Genomic DNA, 23,202 nt, shown 5'->3' with positions numbered 1-23,202 from the left:
GTCTTTTAACACCAAACAATAAAACAAACAAAAAGGCCTTCTTTCTCCCCAAACACAAAACTCTCCAACACAAACACGCATGCTCTTGGTTAGCGGTTTGTAAATTACTTCTTTCATTTCTTTGAGTACTACTGGGAGGATCTCATCCGGCCCAGGGGATTTGTTTATTTTAAGAGCTCCTAGTCCCTTTAACACTTCTGCCTCAGTTATGCTAAAGTTATTTAAAACTGGATAGGAACTGGATGACATGTGGGGCATGTTGTCAGTATCTTCCTTTGTAGAAACTTGTGAAATAATCATTTAATATATTTGCTATTTTTTTTTTCTTCCTCTACGATTTTGCCATTTGTATCTCTTAAACATTTAATCTCCTCTTTTTGAATGTTCTCTTGCTGTTGTAATATTGGAAAAATATTTTGGAACTGGTTTTAGCTCCCTTAACAATGTTCATTTCTATTTCTCTCTTTGCCTTTCTAACTTCCTTTTTGACTTGCGTTTGCAGTTCCCCTGTACTCTTTCTGCGTACTTTCTTTTTGGTCCTTTTTTAATGCTCTGTAAAGTGCCTTCGCTGAATATTTTTTTTAATTGATCTATTAAACCATTTTGGCCATTTAGTTTTACATTTAGATTTGTCTACTTTAGGGATGTAATTGTTTTGCGCCTCTAGTACTACATTTCTGAAGAACAACCATCCTTTTTCTGTGGGTGTTTTCTCTATTTTACTCCAATCTACTTCTGTTAGTCTCTGTTTCATACCTTCATAGTTTACTTTTCTAAAATTGTAAACTTTAGCTTTAGTCTTTACTTTTGGGGTTTTAAAAAACATTTCAAATGAGACCATGTTGTGGTCTGAGTTTGCCAGTGGTTCTCTGACCTCTGTTTTAGTTATTCTGTCTTCGTTATTTGAAAAAACTAAATCAAGGCATGCCTCCCCTCTAGTCGGTGCCTTGACAAATTGTGTTAGGAAGCAGTCATTTGTCATTTCCACCATTTCAGTTTCATCCTTTGTGCTACCCACCGGGTTTTCCCATTTTATATGGGGGAAGTTGAAATCTCCCATTAGTATGGCTTCTCCTTTGCTACATGCATCTCTAATGTCATTGTATAACAGATTATTTTGCTCACCGTCTGAATCTGGCGGTCTATAGCATGCTCCTATTATTATGCCCTTTGAATTTTTGTCCGTTATTCTGACCCATATTGATTCGGCTTTATTTTCTTTGTCCAGGTTTAACACCTGGGCTTCAAGACTGTTTATGTATAGCGCTACCCCTCCTCCTCTTCTGTCCTGCCTGTCTTTCCTCTACAGTGTATACCCACAAATATTATATTCGTCCCCATCACTCTCAGACAACCAAGTTTCGGTAACACCTATCACATCATAGTTACTTGTTAGTGCAGTAGCTTCAAGTTCTAGAATTTTGTTTCTGATACTTCTAGCATTTAGATAAATACATTTAATGGTTGCCTTACCCGAGTTGTTCTTGTTTTGATGCGGTCTCCCTTCTGTTTTTTTTTTGTTGATTTCTCCCCCCTTCCTTTCTAGTTTAAATGCTTCTGAACCTTCTCGAGGATTTTTTCTCCAAGTAGACTGGTTCCCTTGTTATTTAAGTGCAGTCCATCCCGTCTATACAGATAGTCCTCGTTGTAGAATGTGGTCCAATGATCAATATAGGTGAAGCCTTCCCGTGTGCACCACGTCTTCAGCCAGGTGTTTTGATTATTTCCAGCTGTCCATATGGTCCTTTGCAAGGTGCCGGTAGTATACCAGAAAATACCACAGTTTTGGTTTTCTCTTTTAATTTCCTTCCTAGATCTCTGAATTTGTTTTGCAGGGATTTGTCTGTCTCTTCCAATGTTGTTTGTACCGATGTGGATGACTACTACCGGGTCGTCTCCTGTTCGTTCTAGGAGCCTGTCCACGTTCTCAGTGATGTGCTTGACCGAGGCTCCCTGAAGGCAGCACACTGTTGTAGTAAGGGGGTTCAAACTGCGAAATGAACTTGCTGTGTTTCTCAATATGGAGTCCACAACAATCATGACCTCCCTTCTTTTTGCTGTCTGGTCACCACTGTCAATAGGGACCTAGAGGCCTGGAGGGCTACACCTGAAGTGAAAACAGTGAGTGAGGCCAACAGTGTGGTTTTAATATTCCTTTTATAACAACTTAAAAAAAATCAAATTACAAAATAGAACTGTGATGCTCAGCGTTAAAATACTAAACACAGCTTTTATTTGGTGCATTTTAAAAGCTGTGGTTAGCGGCACTATAATTATAATGTAATCCTAGTAATTGTTGTGGATTTTAATCAAAGTCTGCTTTTTGATTAGTTCAAATGTGGAAGGATGAAGTTAGCTTACACCTGCTTTCATATTTGTGCCATATCCATTTTATTTTCGGAAATAAGTGCTATTAATAAATACATTTCTTATGAATAGAGCCACCGTTACATTTTAAAATTGCTTGAACGGTCTAGTATCTGTTGACATAAAACACTTTCCCGATACAAGGCATTATTATTATTATTACTATTATTATTATTATTATATACAGTAACGTTACCTTGTGTTGTCAAGTCCTGGTATTCAGCAAAGCCGACCAATCGATGCATGGTCTGTTTACTGTAAAATGTATAGTAAGCCTGTTGTCCTAAGTCTACTTCTGCATGAAATGGGCTGTTAAAGACTTTGGCAATTGTATTTGAACCCTTGCTTATAATATGCAGAAACTTAACAATTAATATTTCCTACAAATGCAACACAACAGATTAGTTATGTATCCTGTATTTCCAACATAACATTGATTGCACAATTCCTCTTCTGTCAAGTAATGTGTTAATATAGTTTTAGCACATGCGCCGAGAGTTTTGCACGATCCAATACGCCTCATATAGTTGGTTATTAAATACAGTTGTGAGCAAACAACGTTTCACTCTGCTGCGACTGAGTGAGTGCGTGTGAGTGCCGACGCAGAATTTGGTTCGCTTCAAAATAATATTCTGTGTACTGTTTTTTCTTTTTTATAAGAAAGTAATGATGCTGCGCTCCGTGCTCGCCAATAAATTTTTCCAGATTTCTCGGCTCTCGCTCCGGTTTCCAGCGAGCCAGTACTCGGCTGCAGCGTCTGCAATACCTGCGCCAAACACTCAGCCTGAAGTTCACTTCAACAAGGTAAATATATTAACATTACATAATGACGAAGGAGTGTGAAAGTTACTGATTTACAATAAAATACCAAATGCACAGACTATTATAAATGCATTTTGAAAAATCTAAAGTTATAAAAGACGCATTTGATTCCGGAGTTTTGCAACTACTGGGCATCCACGGACTTGACTGTTCAATGTAGGCCATGGTAGGAACAACACGTATAGTGAAGCTGGCATTCGAGTTTCGGAAGACAAACAAGTTTATAAAAATACACAGGTCTGTCGAAAGCAACCAACAATAGTGTACTGAACTTTAAATGTCGTGGAGATTATACAGTGGTACTTTTTATATTTTTTGGATATGTTCCTATAATTGCATTATGTTGTATAATTAGCAGATGGCGTTATACCGAAAAACACCGAAACACCAGCCAGTGACATAACACTGCCATTGTGATGGTGGGCCACTGTTATTATCATCTAAAAGTTGTTTAAATTGTTATGGGATACGGGAGGAAATATTTCAGCACTGGTAACTGTGTAGAAAGATAATAACAATATGTGTACACAAGCGTATGAACATAAAATAGTAATTGTGAATTAAGTCAACAGCACGTCACTATACTGTAGGTGTTACCTCTATTTATTTGTATTCAGCTCTGTGATCTGTGTATAGATCAGTGGTCCTCAACGTAATTTGGGTACGGGCATATATTGATCTTGGCTATTTGCGGGCATGCTGAGGCATAGGTTCTTATCTAGACTGCCTTCCCGCGACATATACAGCGTGCGTGTATATATACACTACCGGTAAAAAGTTTTAGAACACCCCTATTTTAACAGTTTTTATTGAAATTTAAGCAGTTCAAGTCCACTGAATAACCTGAAATCGTACAAAGGTAAGCGGTAAACTGCCAGAGGTTAAAAAAAAAAGTTTAGGTTATCAAAAACTGAAAAATAATGTACATTTCAGAGTTACACGAAAAGGCCTTTTTCAGGGAACAAGTAATGGATTAACAACTTACAGCTGTTCTGCAGCAATGGAAGTAAATTAAGCCTTGAAAGTTGATGCTAACAATTCCAACAGGTGTCACAACTTTTGTTGATTACTTACAAACCCTCTGTTCCAACACTGCTTTTATACAGACAGACTGTGTACTACACCCTCTTAAGCATTATATGGACAGTATTGTACTGCAGGAAGTAGTATATTGCTATCATAATGGCTAGAAAAATGTAATTAACAAAAGAAGACAGACAGACCATTATAACCCTTAAAAGTGTAGGTCTTTCCTTTAGAGAAATTGCAAAGAAAGCCAAGGTGTCAGTGAGTACAGTTTCCTACACCATCAAAAGGCACTTGGAAAATGGAGAAAACTCTGACAGGAAGAGGCCTGGAAGACCCAAAGCCACAACAGAAACAGAAGACAAGTTTCTGAGAGTCAACAGCTTGCGTGATAGGCGGCTCACAGGACAACAGCTTCAAGCACAGCTTGACACTGGTCGAAGTAAGCAAGTCTCAGTTTCAACTGTGAAGAGAAGACTTCGAGCAGCATTTCAAAATAAGAAAAAGAGGCTTGCCTGGGCCATGAAGCACCGCCAGTGGACTACTGAAGACTGGAAGAAGGTCTCATGGACCGATGAATCAAAATTTGAAATCTTCGGTTCATCACGCAGGGTTTTTGTACGCCGTCGAGTAGGCGAAAGGATGGTTCCTCGGTGTGTGACGCCAACTGTCAAACATGGAGGAGGAAGCGTGATGGTCTGGGGTTCTTTTGCTGGATCCAGAGTCGACGACTTGCACAGAGTGAGTGGCACCCTGAACCAAAATGGCTACCACGGCATTTTGCAGTGCCATGCAATACCCTCTGGTATATGCCTAGTTGGTCAGGGGTTCATCCTACAGCAAGATAATGACCCAAAACATACCTCCAGGCTATGTCAGAGCTACCTTAGAAGAAAAGAACAAGACGGTAGGCTTCAAATCATGGAATGGCCAGCACAGTCTCCAGACTTAAACCCCATCGAGCTGGTTTGGGATGAACTGGACAGAAGGGTGAAAGCAAAGCAACCTACAAGTGCAACACATTTGTGGGAACTTCTGCAACAGTGTTGGGAAGAACTTTCCGAACAATATTTGATTTCCATTGTAGAAAGAATGCCACGAGTGTGTTTGGCTGTTATATCAGCAAAAGGTGGCTACTTTGAGTCAAAAATTTAGATTAAATTTTGTTAAACAAAACGATTCCATGATTTCTTTTTTTTATCTCCAATTGTTTATTTGTTCTATGCTTTAATTTCAGAGTACATTGAGACATTAAACTGCGTAAATTTCAATAAAAACTGGAAAAATGGAGGTGTTCTAAAACTTTTGACCAGTAGTGTGTGTGTGTATATATATATATATATATATATATATATATATATATATATATATATATATATATATATATAATTAAAAACATACATCCATATATTAAGAGTTTGTGGGGTTATTCTTGGCCCACTCTAATAAGGCCAAGTCTCGGGTAGTAATTGTGTGTGCTGCGCTTATTCTTTAAATAATTTATATAAAGTACACAATGCAGATATTTAAGTAACATGTTTAGATAGATAACCATGAATAAACCCAAATAAAAGGATAGATAGCGTCTCGCTTTGTTTCATTTTGGCACATTTATCAACACTACTGTTTTAAATATATCTCATCTCCAGTACAGTTATTCAGAGGAAGTGGATTTGTAACTAAATCTGGTGTTTCACTTGTCTGGTGAAATAAAAAAAAAAATTCATACAGAGAGAATTAAATTCTAAATGCTGAAATGTATTGTTTTTCTTAGTAACAGTCGACTAAATTCAGTGCTTACCCGGCATATTAACACCTCGCCTCAGCTCACGAATGACTGGACAGCTGTTAGATCTTTCACTTTCTCATTGGCTACTCACTCGCCTTCAATTTTCATGCAGAATACCGTGAACGGCTCTGCTTTCTTATGATTGGACAGCTGAATAACATGGCAGATATTTGACTCTCCATTGGTTAAACTTACTGTCAGTACCTGCAACTGAAACGGATGCAATTTGTCCCACCCAGCGAACTTATGATTGAGAGACAATGCAGATATTCAATTGATCGTATCGCAGGGGCCCTTCAGGAAAAAAATAAAAATAAATGTTGAGTACGTACAAGCACAGTATAAGCGAGCAGCACTGTCAACAGACTGCTGTGATGCTTTTGCTGGAAAACGTATTTAAAGCTTTATTTATTTTCCCATGCTGCGACCCGCCAGAAATGTGTTCACGACCCACAATTTAAGAACAGCTGCCACGGGCACGATGGCCTGGCTTCACAGGCACGAATTTGCCCGCAGGCACCACTTTGAGGACCACTGGTATAGATCAGTTGAACCCGGGTAAGATCAATACTTTTGTATTACTATAGTAACTTAATTGTGACGATTTCAGTTCCTTTTCTGTGCACTTGTGTTGCCTTAGTCCTATACCACTGCATATTATAATGCACATTATCACTTTCTTTATCTATTGTCTCCTACTTTACCAGAACTACTCTAAGCTCAGTAGACATCTGAGTTTAAGGCATGTGAGATTACGGTGCTGCTGAGGTATTAAATCACGGCTTAGTTTTATCGTCGCGAATGAGTCGTAAAGGGGCTTTGCTCCTGTTAGCAGTTAGCTGCTAGCTGTGTGTCCACCCCCTTCTTTCCTAATGATGCACACTGACTACCTCGTGTGTTTCAGATCTTCATCAACAACGAGTGGCACGATGCAGTGAGCAAAAAAACCTTCCCTACAGTCAACCCCTCCACGGCAGAGGTGATCTGCCAGGTGGCAGAGGGAGACAAGGTAAGGGAATGGCATAGTACTGCTTGAATTCAACGTGATCAGAAACATAAACACCTGCCATGTCATTGTCAGTAGGGTGCACCAGGGGCAGCCAGGAATGATTGAAAATGTGCAAGGGGTTTGAAATTGTTCTAGAGGGGGATACATGAGCACTCCTCGATGGTTACCACCTCTGTTCCCTTTCTATATGGAAATCTGAAGTGAAGTCTGTTCTCCGGAGTGGCACGCAAAGCAAGGTTATCTTGGGTAGAAACGGAGATGCAGCTTTTTATATGTCACATGAATGGAGTCTTATTTGCTAAAAAAGCTGCTTAGTCGTGTGAGGGAAAGCAGATTACATAACAGTTGCATGTCACAGGTATTTGCATTGTTTTGTCCATTCTATAACTATATAACGATTGTTGCAAATCAGGGTCTGTGACACCAGCTGGAAATGTATTAAGTGTTTCATGTGTTCTATACAATACATCAAAACTAACATGTGCTGTGATGCAAATGACCTGCTTGATTAAGATACCTTTCCAGGTTGTTTTGCTGAGGCTTTTCTTTTTTTTCACTAAATTATTTCATTCTGTTTATGGGAAGTCTGTTCAAAGTGCAGAGTCATTGGGTGTTTGTTCAGAATTGCATTCCAAGGCTAATCATGTGACACTGTGCCTCTTTACACAATTACACAAGGCCGTGTTGCTGGGTAAAAAGGCACCGTTTTTTTTTAAAGGACAAAAAGTATGTGGTTCATCTTACATTCAGTTTCTCTCTGGGGTGCTATAAGATTCCTGAAAAAATGAAAGATGTGTTCTTCTTTTTAAAGACTTGTTGCACTCCATTGCCTTTATTTCTATTTACCTAGTCATCTTGATCTACTAGAATATCTTTACTTTTTGTCTTTGTAACTTGTTTTTCTTTATTTAAAAAAGGATGTTTTTTACATGTGAGAGTGTAAAATACCAAAGACAAATGTAGCTTGTCTGTTTTCTCTTATCTAGTTGCTGTATTTGTTCTTGTATTAACTGTACTGGACTGGACTCTGGACCCACTTTTCACTTGTCAAAAGTAATCTTTTTATTAATTAATTTAACATCCATAAGTTTTACCCGTCCAGATAAGTTTGCAAAGTGGGGGGCCTAGGTCTCTGTGTAGTCTTATCCAAGTTGTGATTGCTTTCATTCAAGGCGGATGTAGATAAAGCAGTAAAGGCTGCAAAGGAGGCCTTTAGATTGGGATCGCCATGGAGACGGATGGACGCCTCCCACCGTGGACTGCTGTTGAACCGATTGGCAGACCTGATCGAGAGAGACTCCGCCTACCTGGCTGTGAGTACCTAGTTACATGTTACTTTTGATGAAGCCCTAATTATTCGCACAGTACTGTATTGATGTGCCACTCTATATTTGAGCTAATAGCAGGTCAGTGACTGCTAGCTAGTTCAAGTGAGCCTGGCTCCTCTGTACAGTTAAGAAGCTGGGCTGACAAGCACAAGGTAGTAGTTCTGTGACACCGTGTCCTTTACATGGGGTTGAAACCCTGTTGATTCCCACATTTGTGTTTAAAACTCTGGCACCCAGTGCATGACCTCTTCAGCATGTTCATTGAAAACACCTACTGTAAGGTAGATAGTTCCACTAGTGTCCCCAGTTAGTTAAATGAAACATTTTTTGGCAGATAACAGTTCCTGGCATTCCACTTCATCCATGAGGCTGCTTATCTTATTCTTTGAGTCACAGAGTACACACCGGGCAAAGGCCATCGACTCAGTTTAGCAGATGGTTGTACTTTATTATCATTGGCTGAAGTAAAGCCTAGCAGGATTGGCAGATACAATAGGTCATTTACACTAGCGTTCCAGAATTTTTCCGATTAAGACTCTGGGACAGTCTGTACTGGAATGGTGTGTTTACACTTGCTTCAAACAGCAGGGGGTACTTCTCACAGGAGCAGACTCTGAGCATGCATACTTTGAGGGGGAAAGAAAAAAAAAAGACGCTGATGCCCTGTTGTAATGACGACATAAACATATTATCAATACTTAATATAAAAAATATAGAAATGTGTTCCAAATGCTACGAGTTGGAGTTTAAATTTGTTTGTGTTCCCACTTTCAGTTCCAGTGCTTAAATGAAAAGGCAGCACTGTGATGATGTTGCTGGTTAGCGTGCAGTGCCCGCTGGATATTTTCTGCAGTCTTTCCGGACACTCTTAGTTCTGAGTCCGGAATACGAACTCAACATTCTGGAACATGCTCAGTAGCGTTTACACTAGCAAAAAGTGACCAGAATCCGTTCTCTTATCCGCTCGATCTGTATGTAATAGCATAGAGGTGAAGGGAATTTAGTTCCTAAGACATTATTCAGTTATTTTTGATCCACTGAATTCATTATACCATGATAGGCATATTTTAAAGGTATTTGACCGTAAAGGAGTTTAAAAATAGCAGCTGTTGTGATCAGCCTGTATTTGTTCCGGTAATTTATTTGCACATTGCAAATACAGGACAGATGCCAAACTACTGCTGTAACGAGGTCCATGGCAGTAAAAATTCCATAAAAAAACAAATTAATTTCTTCCTGCTTCTTCAGACTCTGGAGACCCTGGACAATGGCAAACCGTATTCAGTTTCCTACAGCGTCGACCTACCGCTGGTTGTGAAGTGCTTAAGGTACAGATTGTTCTTGCTATGTTTTTAATAAAAGTTTAATTGACTAAAAGGTTAGTTAATTTGCACAGTAAAGCTCTAGATTTGAGTCCAGCAAGCACAATGACACAAGTAAACAGGAAATAATTTCAAACCAACCAACATGAAAAGAACCAATCAATTATTATTACCAATCTGGAACAACTATTAGTCAGTTTGAAGTTCTGTGCATCTCTTGGACCCAGTTATGTTTAACAAGGTGAAACTAAGATGATTCTCTAGTTACTGATACTGAGTTCAGGTTGTTGATGAAATACTAGATGCATGCTATTTGGCTGCTTTTCACAGATCTGGTGATTTGAATGTGTTCCTCTTTTTTGGCACAGGTACTACGCTGGCTGGGCTGACAAGAATCATGGAAAGACCATTCCCATCGATGGAGACTATTTTTGCTACACTCGCCACGAGCCAGTGGGCGTGTGCGGCCAGATCATTCCAGTGAGTAAAGTGAGAGGGGCGGGGCCAGGTGTCTGGTGGACTCTGTGTATACACTGCGGTCAGGAATATAGCTTCCCCTGTCTTACCAGGAGCTGTTAGCATGTTTGTGTTCCCACAAAAAAGCAGCATGGCTTGATGACTGAATATCTCCGGACACCGTCATTAATAAAATCATCATTTTTATATTTGACCATTTAAAAATATTCAAGGGGCATGCGCATAATCATAAACATTCATAGCAAGGTGTATGATTCAGCTGTTCAACATTAAATCTTCAGGAAAGTTTGTTTAGGAGTTATGCTGGTTATATGCAAATAAAGGTAAATACAAGGCATTCATAATTTGCGCAACATTGATGTTTTGCACTGTTTTTGATTCAACTTAACTGTTGACGTTACATCTTGCATGTAATCTCCAGTTTTTGCGATACTCTGACAATGCTGTGTAAAATATGAATCCCCCTGTATATACACTGCTGCCTTGTTTCACATCGGGGAAATCTAGAAAACTGGGAATTAGTGAAATAACCTTATACAGTAAAGTATTAGAAATGTAAACATTTTTTGTTGACATGGTGAGTCGTGCATTAAACAAATGAATGACTAAACTGTGAAATCATAAGTACTGTATATAAATGAATGTAAGTCAGGGTAACGGAGCAGTTCGAGCTGTATTGGACACAAGCTCGGGTGTAAGCAGTGAAACTCAAAGCAAGGCCTGAAATAGCTTTTGAGTGCTGTCCAATGAGAGTGTGACCCATCTGCTAAATGCCTCTCTGCTTGCCTCTCCTTGCCAGTGGAACTTCCCATTGCTGATGCAAGCATGGAAGCTTGGGCCGGCTCTGGCCACAGGCAACACCGTGGTGATGAAGGTGGCTGAACAGACGCCTCTGACCGCTCTGTACGTGGCCAGCCTCATCAAAGAGGTGAGTCCCTGGTCTTCCCAGACACAGACGATGCTGTAGCGTGTAGCCTCGGGGTTAGGCTTGGAGGCACAACTCTGAACATGCAAATAGAGCTTTCAGTATTTTGATTCACTTCCCAAGCCAGAGTAAAGAGCTTTATTCAGGTCTGTTGATCTTCCCCCAGATAGCATGTCGATTTTTACATTGCCTATAGGAAAACGCTTTGGCCAATGTTGTCTAATGGGATTGGTTGTTGTACAGTGCTGCAGCCAGCAGGTGGGGATATAGATACCAACTGTGTTTTAGATTCAATTAAAATGTTTAGCTGGCTGGCAGGTGGGTGTAATGTGTTAAGTATTCAGTAGTGAGCTGGAGATGTCAGAAGCTGTAAATATGTGTGGGTTAATTGGTACTTTATTAGAATACCTTCTACTTACCTTCTCCTTGGTCCTTCAGGCAGGGTTCCCTGAGGGGGTTGTGAACATTATTCCGGGGTACGGCCACACAGCTGGTGCTGCCATTTCCTCCCACATGGACATCGACAAGGTGGCCTTCACCGGGTCCACAGAGGTCAGTGCGCACTGCAGATCTGGGCTGCAGAATTAATGACTGCATCTAAAAGTGTTTTAGAAACTGTAAAGTCTTTATATATGTTGGAAATTAAAGAGGTAGGTTCTTAAAGTAATCCAACTTCTCACTAATTAAACATCTGTGTTGACTAGAATACATAACCACAAAATATCTTGGGACTGCAATTATTCTAATACTGATGACTTGTCAGAGTAACAAACGCTGGACAGCTCTCCACCAGCAGAGTGTAACATTGTGTTCTGTCCCCTACAGGTTGGTCAGCTGATCCTGCAGGCAGCAAGCAGGAATCTGAAGAAGGTGACCCTGGAGCTGGGGGGGAAGAGCCCCAACATCATCCTGTCAGACGCAGACTGTGAGTTTTCTTGTTTGAATGTTTCCTTCTGTGACAGCTTGTGCCTTTACATTTAGAGAACAGTACAGCTACTAACACAATTCCCAGTGTAGTAGATTGCATTGATTGTAGCAGTGATACCTTCATCACATTTTAAATCTCATATCAGAAATCAACCAATAACAGTGAAGTATTTGCCAACATTCCAGTATCCAGTGTGCAGGTCCTTTGCCTAATTCCAGTGTTCAAAAATCAAAACAAAGCGTAAAGAGTACATGGTACATCATCCAATCAACCACTCTTTCTACAAACTTTTAAAAGCCCAAGTTTTTACAGCCTCATTTGTTTTTAGTAAATAGTCTCACCACAATACAGCACCTGTACATCTACACATTATTCAGGGACTGTGGCAGTTGATTTTGGACTAAGCCATGTCACGGCCTGGGTAGGGTAGGATCAGAGTTTTTAGTTTTTAAAGCTGTTCCTGAGTACAATCTTAATTTGTGTGATTTATTAGAAGTTAATATGTTGTATGTAGGGTGCCTCTTATTGTTTGAGACGTCATTCCGCACAGTTTTAACAACCAGAACTGCTCAGCTTGTCTTTGTGGTCCTCTAACCCAAACTGCATGAGAAGACATCTCTTAAACAATAAGAGACACCCCACACACAACGTATTACCTTACAGTATAATCCCTGGAGTTGCTGAGCCCTGTGTCCTATCTCTACAGTGGAAGATGCTGTGGAGCAGGCCCACTTTGCTCTCTTCTTCAACCAGGGCCAGTGTTGCTGTGCTGGCTCTCGCACCTATGTGCAGGAGGACGTCTACAACGAGTTTGTGGAGCGCAGCGTGGAGAGAGCCAAGAAGAGGATCGTGGGGGACCCATTCAGCCTGCAGACAGAGCAGGGGCCGCAGGTACTGCTAGACATTGAGGGTCCAGTTACCTATATTTTGCAATCAGTCAAAACCCAAAAGAATCATCCGAAGAGCATTTTCTTGTTCCCTAACTGACAATAACTACTGTAGGATTTTGTAATGCATAACCAGCCTTCATTGAAATGGATACTGGAACTGAGAATTCTCTGCAGTGAACCTGCGCATTCTGATAAACCTTCAAATGCATACATAGCGCTGCACTTGTTCTTTAACATGTGGCTATTTGTCAAAGTCAAATTGATCCCTGGCTCCCTGATGCAGGTGGATGAGGACCAGTTCAAGAAGGTCCTGGGCTACATCAGTGCTGGGAAGCGTGACGGGGCCAAGTTGATGTGTGGCGGTGGAGTGGCGGCAGATCGAGGATACTTCATCCAGCCCACCATCTTCGGAGAGGTCAAAGACAACATGACCATCGCCAGGGAGGAGGTACAGGCAACACAACTAGTATTACCAGTCAAGACATTGACCGTTATTTCATAGTTAGTGATGAACCTGTAAGAACCTAGTAAGCTGACATTTAGGCAATGGTTTTTATCGTTACACTGTTTAAGTTGAAGCACTTGTCTACTTGATTTCCATACACGGTTTAACTGGTTGCAGTAAAAGTTTTCACTTGGCCCTTTGCAGATCTTCGGACCGGTGATGCAGATCCTGAAGTTTAAGACGCTGGAGGAGGTGATTGAACGAGGCAACGACACACAGTACGGGCTGGCTGCTGCCGTATTCACGAGAGACATTGACAAGGCACACTACATCTCTGCAGCACTGCGCGCTGGCACTGTCTGGTAAGAGATCCAGGGTCACACAGCTCACAGCACAGATTGAGGACCGCTGTTAGGATGCTTCAGAATCACTTCATGGATTACCTTCACATTTTTGTGAATAACATTATCTTGTATTTTTTTTTACTTCACGCAGGATAAATTGTTACGATGTGTTTGGTGCCCAAGCTCCATTTGGTGGATATAAGGCTTCTGGGAATGGACGAGAGCTTGGAGAATATTCCCTGGAGAACTACACTGAAGTGAAAACAGTGAGTCAGGCCAGCAGGGTGGTTTATTATGCTGAAGTTGACCTTTTTAAAAAGTGACCTTTTTTCTTTTTTTTTTTTTTAAATGTTAGTGGCATCATAGTTACAATTGAATCCCAGGAATTGGGGATTGTAATCAATATTTGCTGTGATAGTTGAGCTAAACTGTGGAGGGATGTAGTTAACAGTGTAAATATTATGAGCAGGGTCACAAGAATACTGCAGTTTAAAATTTTTTTTTTTTTTTGGTCTTTCAGGTGACTATTAAAGTCCCCCAGAAGAACTCCTAAACCAGTTGGATCTTAAAAGAAGAGATTCTGTGTGAAGAAACTGTGCTTTCGTCTTTGCGTCATCATTTTAGGTTTTCTGTTCAGGGATTTTCAAATGTTGGAGGGCCATGAAGAAAGTTCTGATGGTTTAACACCTTTGTGGTTCACATCAGTTACTGTATGTTGCATTTTTTTTTTTTCCCCCAAAACTTTTTCAGTGCTGCTTAAATAACTTCTAATAATATTAACCAGATTCCAAAGTATGAATATACTTTAATATAAAAAGAACACTTGCATGCTTTACATATTTCTAAGCAAACTTTAGCTTCAGGAGGATTTCTCCTAGATTATGTTTTTTCAATTTAAACAGTGATATCAAAGCATATACCAAAGCTGTGAAGTGCATCTTGCTTTTGTCCACTTTGATATATAGATATATATTAGGGGTGCAACAATTAATCGATGTATCTGTCCTAAAATTTCCCAAGCTTCGATTACATATTGATGAATCAATGCATCAAATTAGAACCCAGTTTGAAGTCTCTTAATGCCAGTTTGCATTAAAACCTTGAGTGTGTGAGAATGCACGTCTTTTAATTATAGTACGGTAGATTAGCGTGTTGCTAGGATACACACTTTAGGCCTCTACATTCGATGTGGACAATCCACATCTGAAGTAGGCCTGTTGTTTTCTTGATTTAAAAATGAAGGCAATACTTTTTTTTTTTTAAATATTAAATCTGCTGATTATCATCTTTTGTTTCAAAGCATGTTATGTTTGAATTATTTGGCAATATTATATAAAAAGAAGCTGAATTTAATATGATATGTGCATTAGATTTTTAAATGTCTATCTTAAGTGTGGAAAGGGTACTAGCAGTCTTCTGAGCAACAGAAGCCCAAAGCATTCTCTCCGTAGCCTTGATCTCTAAATTCCCTGCACAATTCTTACAGTATGAAAGCCCCCAGTTTATTTGAATAGTTTAGTTCACATTCAGATGTTGCCAACATCTGTTATTTTGAATACTGTCTTCAGTTGAATTAACTTTCAAAGGGCTTCTTGCAGATTTTATTTCGGTGACATTTGTGTACAGTGAAATAAAGCTAATTTCATATATATATATATATATATATACACACAGTACTGTGCAAAAGTTTTAGGCAGGTGTGAGAAAGTGCTGTAAAGTAAGAATGCTTTCAAACTTACTTCTGCTACAGCCAAATATTTCAAATTTTGACTCAGTTCAGCGCACCTGCTGCCATTTTTCTGCACCCCAGTTCCTGTGTTAACGTGCATAGTTGAGTCACTTGGCCTTGTTTCCACATCGGAGGTATGGCTTTTTGGCCGCAAGTCTTCCATGAAGGCCACTTCTGACCAGACTTCTCCGGACAGTAGATGGGTGTACCAGGGTCCCACTGTTTTCTGCCAATTCTGAGCTGATGGCATTGCTGGACATCTTCCGATTGCAAAGGGAAGTAAGCATGATGTGTCTTTCATCTGCTGCAGTAAGTTTCCTTGGCCGACCACTGCGTCTACGGTCCTCAACGTTGCCCGTTTCTTTGTGCTTCTTCAAAAGAGCTTGGACAGCACACCTGGAAACCCCTGTCAGCCTTGAAATTTGTGCCTGGGAGAGACCTTGCTGATGCAGTGTAACTGCCTTGTGCCTTGTTGCAGTGCTCAGTCTTGCCATGGTCTATGACTTTAGACAGTAAACTGTCTTCAGCAACCTCACCTTGTTAGCTGAGTTTGGCTGTTCCTCACCCAGTTTTATTCCTCCTACACAACTGTTTCTGTTTCAGTTAATGATTGTGTTTCAACCTACATATAGAATTGATGATCATTAGCACCAGTTTGGTATAATTGTTTAATCATACACCTGACTACATGCCTACAAAATCCCTGACTTTATATATATATTGCTGTGCAGTTATTCATTTGAATATGTTGTATCCAGTGCTGGTGGTGAAGGATCCTTATTCATTTCTGGAGAAGTCCTTTACTATACAAGTAAAGCATGGTAAGTGCTTACTGAAAGCATGATAAAACTGTTAAAAATAACAATCCTACATAGTTAGAAATGAATCAAGTGGCTGTCTTGCAATCCAATATGCTACATCCATAATAATCATTTGTTTGACATTGGGTTATCTCACCTGTTTTATTTACTTTTACATTTTACACCCAGATATATGGTTGTGTAACAGCGTATACTGTATAACAAAGTGGCTATTGGAATGTAATCGATATAACGGTATCTAAGTTCTAGATTCACCCAGGTCGACATTCTCTTAGGAAAGTAGTCCTCTAAAAAAAAATATCAGGATTAGGAGGCGTGGTTCTTTCCCGGTAAAATGACGCAGTGAGGGAAGGTTGGTCAAGCTTTGTAGATTCTGTGGGAACTTGTGCGCCGACTGAATTGCTCAACTAAAATGAACTGGGAAGCATAGACATGTTCAGTTCAATTCTTTGTAAAGGTATAAAACTTGCATATTTGCAGTAAACGAGTTTACAAGAAACAAGTGCTGAAACTGAAAGTTTCGAAAGGAACAGTGATTTAATTACTAAGTGCATTAATATTTGTATTATTAATATTATTTTGATCTGCATTGGTTGGAGATAATACAAGATGTTCAGAATCGCACAGAACAGGAGTGTTAATCATCATTAAAAAAAGAAGTACCGTTATTAAAATCGGTCTCAATTGACATCGGACTGCACGGATTACTCTTATGTTTCATTTGAAAAGGATTGTTCCATGTATTTGTTTTAAGATGTGACAGATTCAGGTGCTTACTGAAAGTTCTGCAAATCAAAGTTGAAAATAACCTAGTTTTACACACCGATTCTGAACGTCTAAACGTGTCGAAATAGATGCGTACCTGCATGTCTTAACTTACACATCAGCGGCTGCAACAATAATAAGGACCTATTGGAATTGCAAAAGAGCGAAGTTCCTAACACAAAGGACTACAAATAATACTCCAGATAAACAACGTGGAGTTAATGTTGGGCATCAGATCGTTTTTGTGTAAAGGGTGCCATATATTGAAATGTAATATGTTACGTGACATTGCTTGTATTGTTGGGAATACGTGTTAAAAAGGGAAAAGAAAAACGTGACAAATGCATTCACAACATAGGACATCATCAAAGGAACATATTACCCAGGACGAAGGATCTTTGCCGCTGCATGTGCCTTACCTCGTATACAAAAATAAACCCCTCGACTGATCTTCAAAGGACTGAACAATATCACGGTTAATAACATCTACAGCATTAAACGTACAGAATATACTATTACAAAAATCACAGCATAATCATTTTCATTAGTGTGATTTTCACGGGTCTATTTAGTACAGACTTATTTATTTTTTAGTTCATCCGTTCTCCAATGGGCTGCACGTCTTCCATCACCGCCGCAGAGAAAATACACAGACAGTACCCAAATATCCAGATTAACGGTAAGGGTTTTTCAGAGCAGTTTTGCATTGTTTTGAGCACTAACGACCGCACAAAGGGGTAACAGTGGTTGTGTTTTGTGAAGCGGGTATATGATTTTCGGATGCAGCAGATCTCCTGCAGACCAGCGTGGATGAGAGGGCTATTCTATCACCTATAGATATATGTATGCATTGTCAGATTTCAAGACTTATAACTGACCACAGAGAAGAAATTACGAGGCCTGGTGGCATTATTCCACATTGTATATTACGAATGTTACCAATGTCTTATTTAGTTTGATTTTTGGCAGGGGAAGTTTAAGTCATCTACAGGCATTATTTCTGTGCAGTCTGACCTCAGCCTGTGTGTGTCTGTTTCTTCTACAGTGATAGAGCCCAGTACAGCAGTGAGCACCACAACCCGGACTGGCACCCCTCCGTCCCCCCGTTGTGCGAGAGCGCCCCCTGCCCTTCGAAGTGTGGCGCTGCAGGTGAGCGAGCGCAGAAGGGCCGGCCGCTGCCAGTCTGCGCTGAGCCATGCGGGCGGGGTGGGGGGCAGGGTGCTCTGCGAGCGGAGGCAGCGATTCTCCGAGGGCAGCTGGGGCAACAGGAACGGCAGCCTGTCCTCTACCTGCCTGGCCTCCAGTCAGAGCCCAAGCTGGAGAGGGGCAGGGAGGAAGGCCACCAGCCAGGAAGAGCTATCGCAGAGCATGAAGGCTGAGTAATGAAGGGGGTCATCAGGCAGAGCGAGACAGAACCGCTAATCACAGAATTGACTGTGCTGCATGTTCCCCTGGAGGGATTAGAGAAGGCGATCCTGGAGCAATGGGCACAGTTCCCACCAGAACAATATATACACCTTGCAGAAATGTTGAATCGGCGGAGTCCTGCCTGACCTTCATGGCTCTACACTCTATCGACATACAAAAAGAGAGACTAGAGCAGAACTGAACCATGTTATCAGTGCTCATTTTGTGTTTGCTCATCGCTGTTCTATACAAAATACACTAATTTAATTTTGGTCCATCTACTTAAAATGACACAGTGGGGTTTGCCTAACTAACCCTATTGGCGATGATCACATACCTACCATTGTATTGTATAAAAAAATATGTCTTTTGTTTTCATCCTACTTCCATATCTGGTCTAGCAGGTAAGGAAACTCTAATGGAATCCAATAAAATCCACACATTAGTACCCAATTGGACGTAGCAAGGATCAATCCGAAGACTGCGCTGATCAGCTAAAGAAGCTTTTCCACAGCATCATTTTCAGAGCTAATCGACGATCATCTGAACAGAGACTTGTGTCTCATCAATTGGCAAACTATTTCAACCAACTCTCCTGTGGCCTTATGTACATATCCTGGCCATTTTATGAAAAGCATCAGTCTGGCTTTTGGGCTGGCGCTGTGATATACAGGCCTCTGTGTTCACTGCAACCTAAAGGGGGCAGCAGTGATCTCAGCCGAGGGTGTAAGGCGCGTAGTTATTGACATTTTTGTGTGGAAGTGGCTGTCAGGGAGGTAATCGGCAACAGGTTCAGTTGCTAGGGGAACCGAGTATTCTCCTTGACAGGTTCGTATCATTCACAATTCAGCTGTCACAATATTCCTCTGGTCATAGGGATTCTGTCAGGAACCGAGACTGAAGTTTAAGATCAACTAAACTTTACATGTACAATAGAACCTGTCAGATTTAGTTATACTACATTGTAGTTGCTTTATTAATGTCAAGGCTTTATAAATGAATGTCATGTACATTAGTGTGTCTAAAGTACGGTACTGCATGGATACAAAGAAAACCTGAGAATGATTGCAAACCACTTTAATACAGTATTTGAGAGTCATTACCGTGCTTTCTCAGTACATAAGTGCGTGTTAACACGAGACAAAAATAGCAACAAAAAAAGTACGCACACTGGCTTTGAAGGTCTGTGAAATAATTGATAGACAGCTCTTTAAATCTGGACTGTTGTAACTGTTGGATGTTACATTTTTTAAATAGAAAAACACACAACTTTCATTGACATTTTCAGATGGTATGACCTTTATCTCCAGAGACCTAATCTGTTAAAAATTAGTCCTGGTATTTTATTTGAAAATCCCTTTATCATTTATATGACTTCTGATTTGTTTCAGTTCTCCAGCTCTTGAGTGGAGATACTGTAAAGCTGTGACTGTCCCTCCATGAAAGTACTTGAGAGCTCCCCCTCAATACATGTTCATATTGAGCAGTGACAGAGATACTTGCTTGATGTGCTTTTCTTCTTCCTGAATGCCTAAGGTAGGACTGTCCAATCACAGTCCTGAAGGGCTATTCCACTCCAGGTTTAACAGTTAGGATGATATTATTATCTACTTCAGTGTCTGGATGCATGATTCATTGGTTAAATTAAACCATTTAGAACAGGGCTGGAACAAAGACCAGGACTAAGGAGTTTTTATACACATAAACACATTACAATTCTTCTATACCCTGTGTTGAAGTCAGACTGAAAATGTTGATCTTGGGTTATCGCTTCTGTACCTTGAGAATGAACTGCATTAAAAGATCCTAATAGGCACTGTTTGGTTTTCAAGTAGCAGTTATTTGTGGGAAGCACTCAGCTGCATGATGTGGGCGTGACGCTTGTGAGTGACAGGAATGGCAATAGGGTTTGTGAACACTTGAGTTTGAAGGGAGAAATGACCAAGGAATTGCACGACAACGTGTAATGCATGTAAGCAGAGCTTTCTTTATCCTAGTTTGGTACCAGATGGTTCCTTTTAAAATTAAAATGCATGTTTGCTATAGCGTAATTGCATCTGGGAGACCTACTTGGTGAACAGAATAGGGCACCAACTAGATTTATATTTTCAAACCATTTTAAAAAATCTTCACTAGAAACAGTCCCCAGATTTTTTTTTCTTTTTGGCAATGCCCAAAATTATTAAATGAATGCACTACTAACTGGCTTGGCACCGTTGAGAACGCACTCCCCCCCCCCTCCCCCCCCCCCCCCCCCCCCCCCCCCCCCCCCCACCCCAAACATCGACAAATCCTAGGATAGAAATGCAACATTTCAGATCACTGACACAGTCCATCTTCTATGATTTTTTTGCCTACAGAAAAATTGATTCGAGGCATTTTGTTTTAAACCCAGAAATGAAGTGGTCCTTAGAGCTGAAATGAGTCCTTCCTGTCTGCCTGCAGCTCTTTTCATTTCACTTATCAGTATTGAACTGTCTCCTAGCAACCTGGCCTGTCAATGAGTGCATGCATTAGTGCAAAACAAAACAGTCCTGCCATTACCGCCAAGCCCTCAATATTAGGTATGAAAAAGTACAGTTCTACTGTATGCAGTGGGTAGTAGGGTCTCATTTCAAGAAGTGCTTTGTAAACAATGACAATTACTTTAACATTTAAAGCATGCATGCATCCATTTCAGGGATTGCTGTCAGGCATCAGTATTCTTGTTTTGTCAGTTAACATCATTTTCTGTACAAAAAGTTATCTACAGAGGCAATAGAATGCCTTTAAAAAAAAAATTCAAATAGCATTTTTTATAATGTCCTACTGATTTCTCTGCAGGTCCCAGCAGCAGTTCCCCACACTGAAAGGCTGGATCTGGATATAAATAGCTGCCTTTTCTACCTCAACGATGAGGAATCTACAGCAAAGAGCAGAGCAAAGGCAAAAAGGCCTCTTAAAACTCACACACCTGTTGCTATGCCAATGGCTTTTATTTAATCCACTTTTCTGCTACAAAGGTTAAAGGGATAGCTGCTAATTATAGCTTTGTCATTACGAGCCATTACAAATAATTCAGGAAATATCTACTGACTGACAACAAAGGCTGCATCACATTTAAGTGACAACAAAAAAGTGCTCTTTTTGGTATACAGCAGTTTTCCTTTTTTAAATAAAAAAACGATAGATATGGTAACTTTCGATGTGGAAGATGTGTTCATTGTGCAAAGAAGCGTGATACCAAATATAATTTATAATAATTGCCAAACCCAGGACTGGAAATCCCCAAAAGCTGTTTAACAAGGATTAGCAAATTAAAGATAATATCCTTAAGGAATAGAAAGAAGACAAGCGTTGAATTGACAACAGAACTGGCAGAAGGCACAGGTGTCGTTGTCCATCAAATCAACGGTACAAAGGTCACTCGAAATCGGGACCTAAAGGGTGTGTTGCAGTAAGAATACCTCTGTTAAGAAAGGGGAACAAGAATAAAAGACAAAAATATGCACAGGAACACAGAAATTGGACTATGGAACAATGGTCAAAGATGCTTTGGACTATTGATGGATGGACAACGACACCTGTGCCTTCTGCCAGTTCTGTTGTCAATTCAACGTGTGTCTTCTTTCTATTCCTTAAGGATAGTATCTTCCAGTTTTGCTCATCCTTGTTAGATAGCTTTTTGGGTCTTCCAGCCCTGGGTTTGTCAATTACAGATAATGTTTCTCTGTACTTGTTGATTATGCTTTGGGTACCACACCTTGAAAATTGAGTGATGCGAGCTATTTCACTCAATGTTTTTCCTTCTTTATGCAAGTCAAGTTTGTTATAATAGTAGAAAACACTAGTGGAGGCTTTGAGTAAATTGTTGATGCTCATAATGCATCAGAGTAGAAAAATGCAACATGTCTAAGACTTTTGCACAGCAGTGTGTGTGTGTGTGTATATATATATATATATATATATATATATATATATATATATATATATATATGTATGTATATACAGTACTGTGCAAAAGTTTTAGGCAGGTGTGAAAAAATGCTGTAAAGTAAGAATGCTTTCAAAAATAGACATGTTAATAGTTTATATTTATCAATTAACAAAATGCAAAGTGAGTGAACAGAAGAAAAATCTACATCAAATCAATATTTGGTGTGACCACCCTTTGCCTTCAAAACAGCATAAATTCTTCTAGGTACACTTGCACACAGTTTTTGAAGGAACTTGGCAGGTAGGTTGGCCCAAACATCTTGGAGAACTAACCACAGTTCTTCTGTGGATTTAGGCAGCCTCAGTTGCTTCTCTCTCTTCATGTAATCCCAGACAGACTCGATGATGTTGAGATCAGGGCTCTGTGGGGGCCATACCATCACCTCCAGGACTCCTTGTTCTTCTTTAAGCTGAAGATAGTTCTTAATTACTTTCGCTGTATGTTTGGGGTTGTTGTCTGCTGCAGAATAAATTTTGGGGCCAATCAGATGCCTCCCTGATGGTATTGCATGATGGATAAGTATCTGCCTGTACTTCTCAGCATTGAGGAGACCATTAATTCTGACCAAATCCCCAACTCCATTTGCAGAAATGCAGCCCCAAACTTGCAAGAAACCTCCACCATGCTTCACTGTTGCCTGCAGACACTCATTCGTGTACCACTCTCCAGCCCTTCGGCGAACAAACTGCCTTCTGCTACAGCCAAATATTTCAAATTTTGACTCATCAGTCCAGTGCACCTGCTGCCATTTTTCTGCACCCCAGTTCCTGTGTTTTTGTGCATAGTTGAGTCGCTTGGCCTTGTTTCCACGTCAGAGGTATGGCTTTTTGGC

The 23,202-nt window shown here is 40.2% G+C and overlaps 1 protein-coding gene across 1 annotated transcript; it reads left to right on the top strand.

The window, feature by feature from the left end:
- The first annotated feature begins 2,895 nt into the window (after window positions 1–2,895).
- Window positions 2,896–14,955, top strand: LOC121297199 (aldehyde dehydrogenase, mitochondrial-like). Its single transcript, XM_041223336.1, has 13 exons — window positions 2,896–3,171; window positions 6,909–7,013; window positions 8,186–8,326; window positions 9,590–9,669; window positions 10,032–10,143; window positions 10,940–11,068; window positions 11,504–11,617; window positions 11,891–11,990; window positions 12,700–12,884; window positions 13,167–13,331; window positions 13,533–13,690; window positions 13,824–13,938; window positions 14,193–14,955. The coding sequence occupies exons 1-13, from the start codon at window positions 3,034–3,036 to the stop codon at window positions 14,223–14,225; spliced, it is 1,575 nt and encodes a 524-aa protein (XP_041079270.1). The 5' UTR covers window positions 2,896–3,033; the 3' UTR covers window positions 14,226–14,955.
- The last annotated feature ends 8,247 nt before the right edge of the window (window positions 14,956–23,202 follow it).

The sequence above is a fragment of the Polyodon spathula genome, chromosome 22 (assembly GCF_017654505.1).
Source record: "Polyodon spathula isolate WHYD16114869_AA chromosome 22, ASM1765450v1, whole genome shotgun sequence".
Taxonomy (NCBI): Eukaryota; Metazoa; Chordata; class Actinopteri; order Acipenseriformes; family Polyodontidae; genus Polyodon; species Polyodon spathula.
The sequence above is the reverse complement of the archived record's forward strand: the minus strand, read 5'-3'. Positions and strand labels throughout refer to the sequence as shown.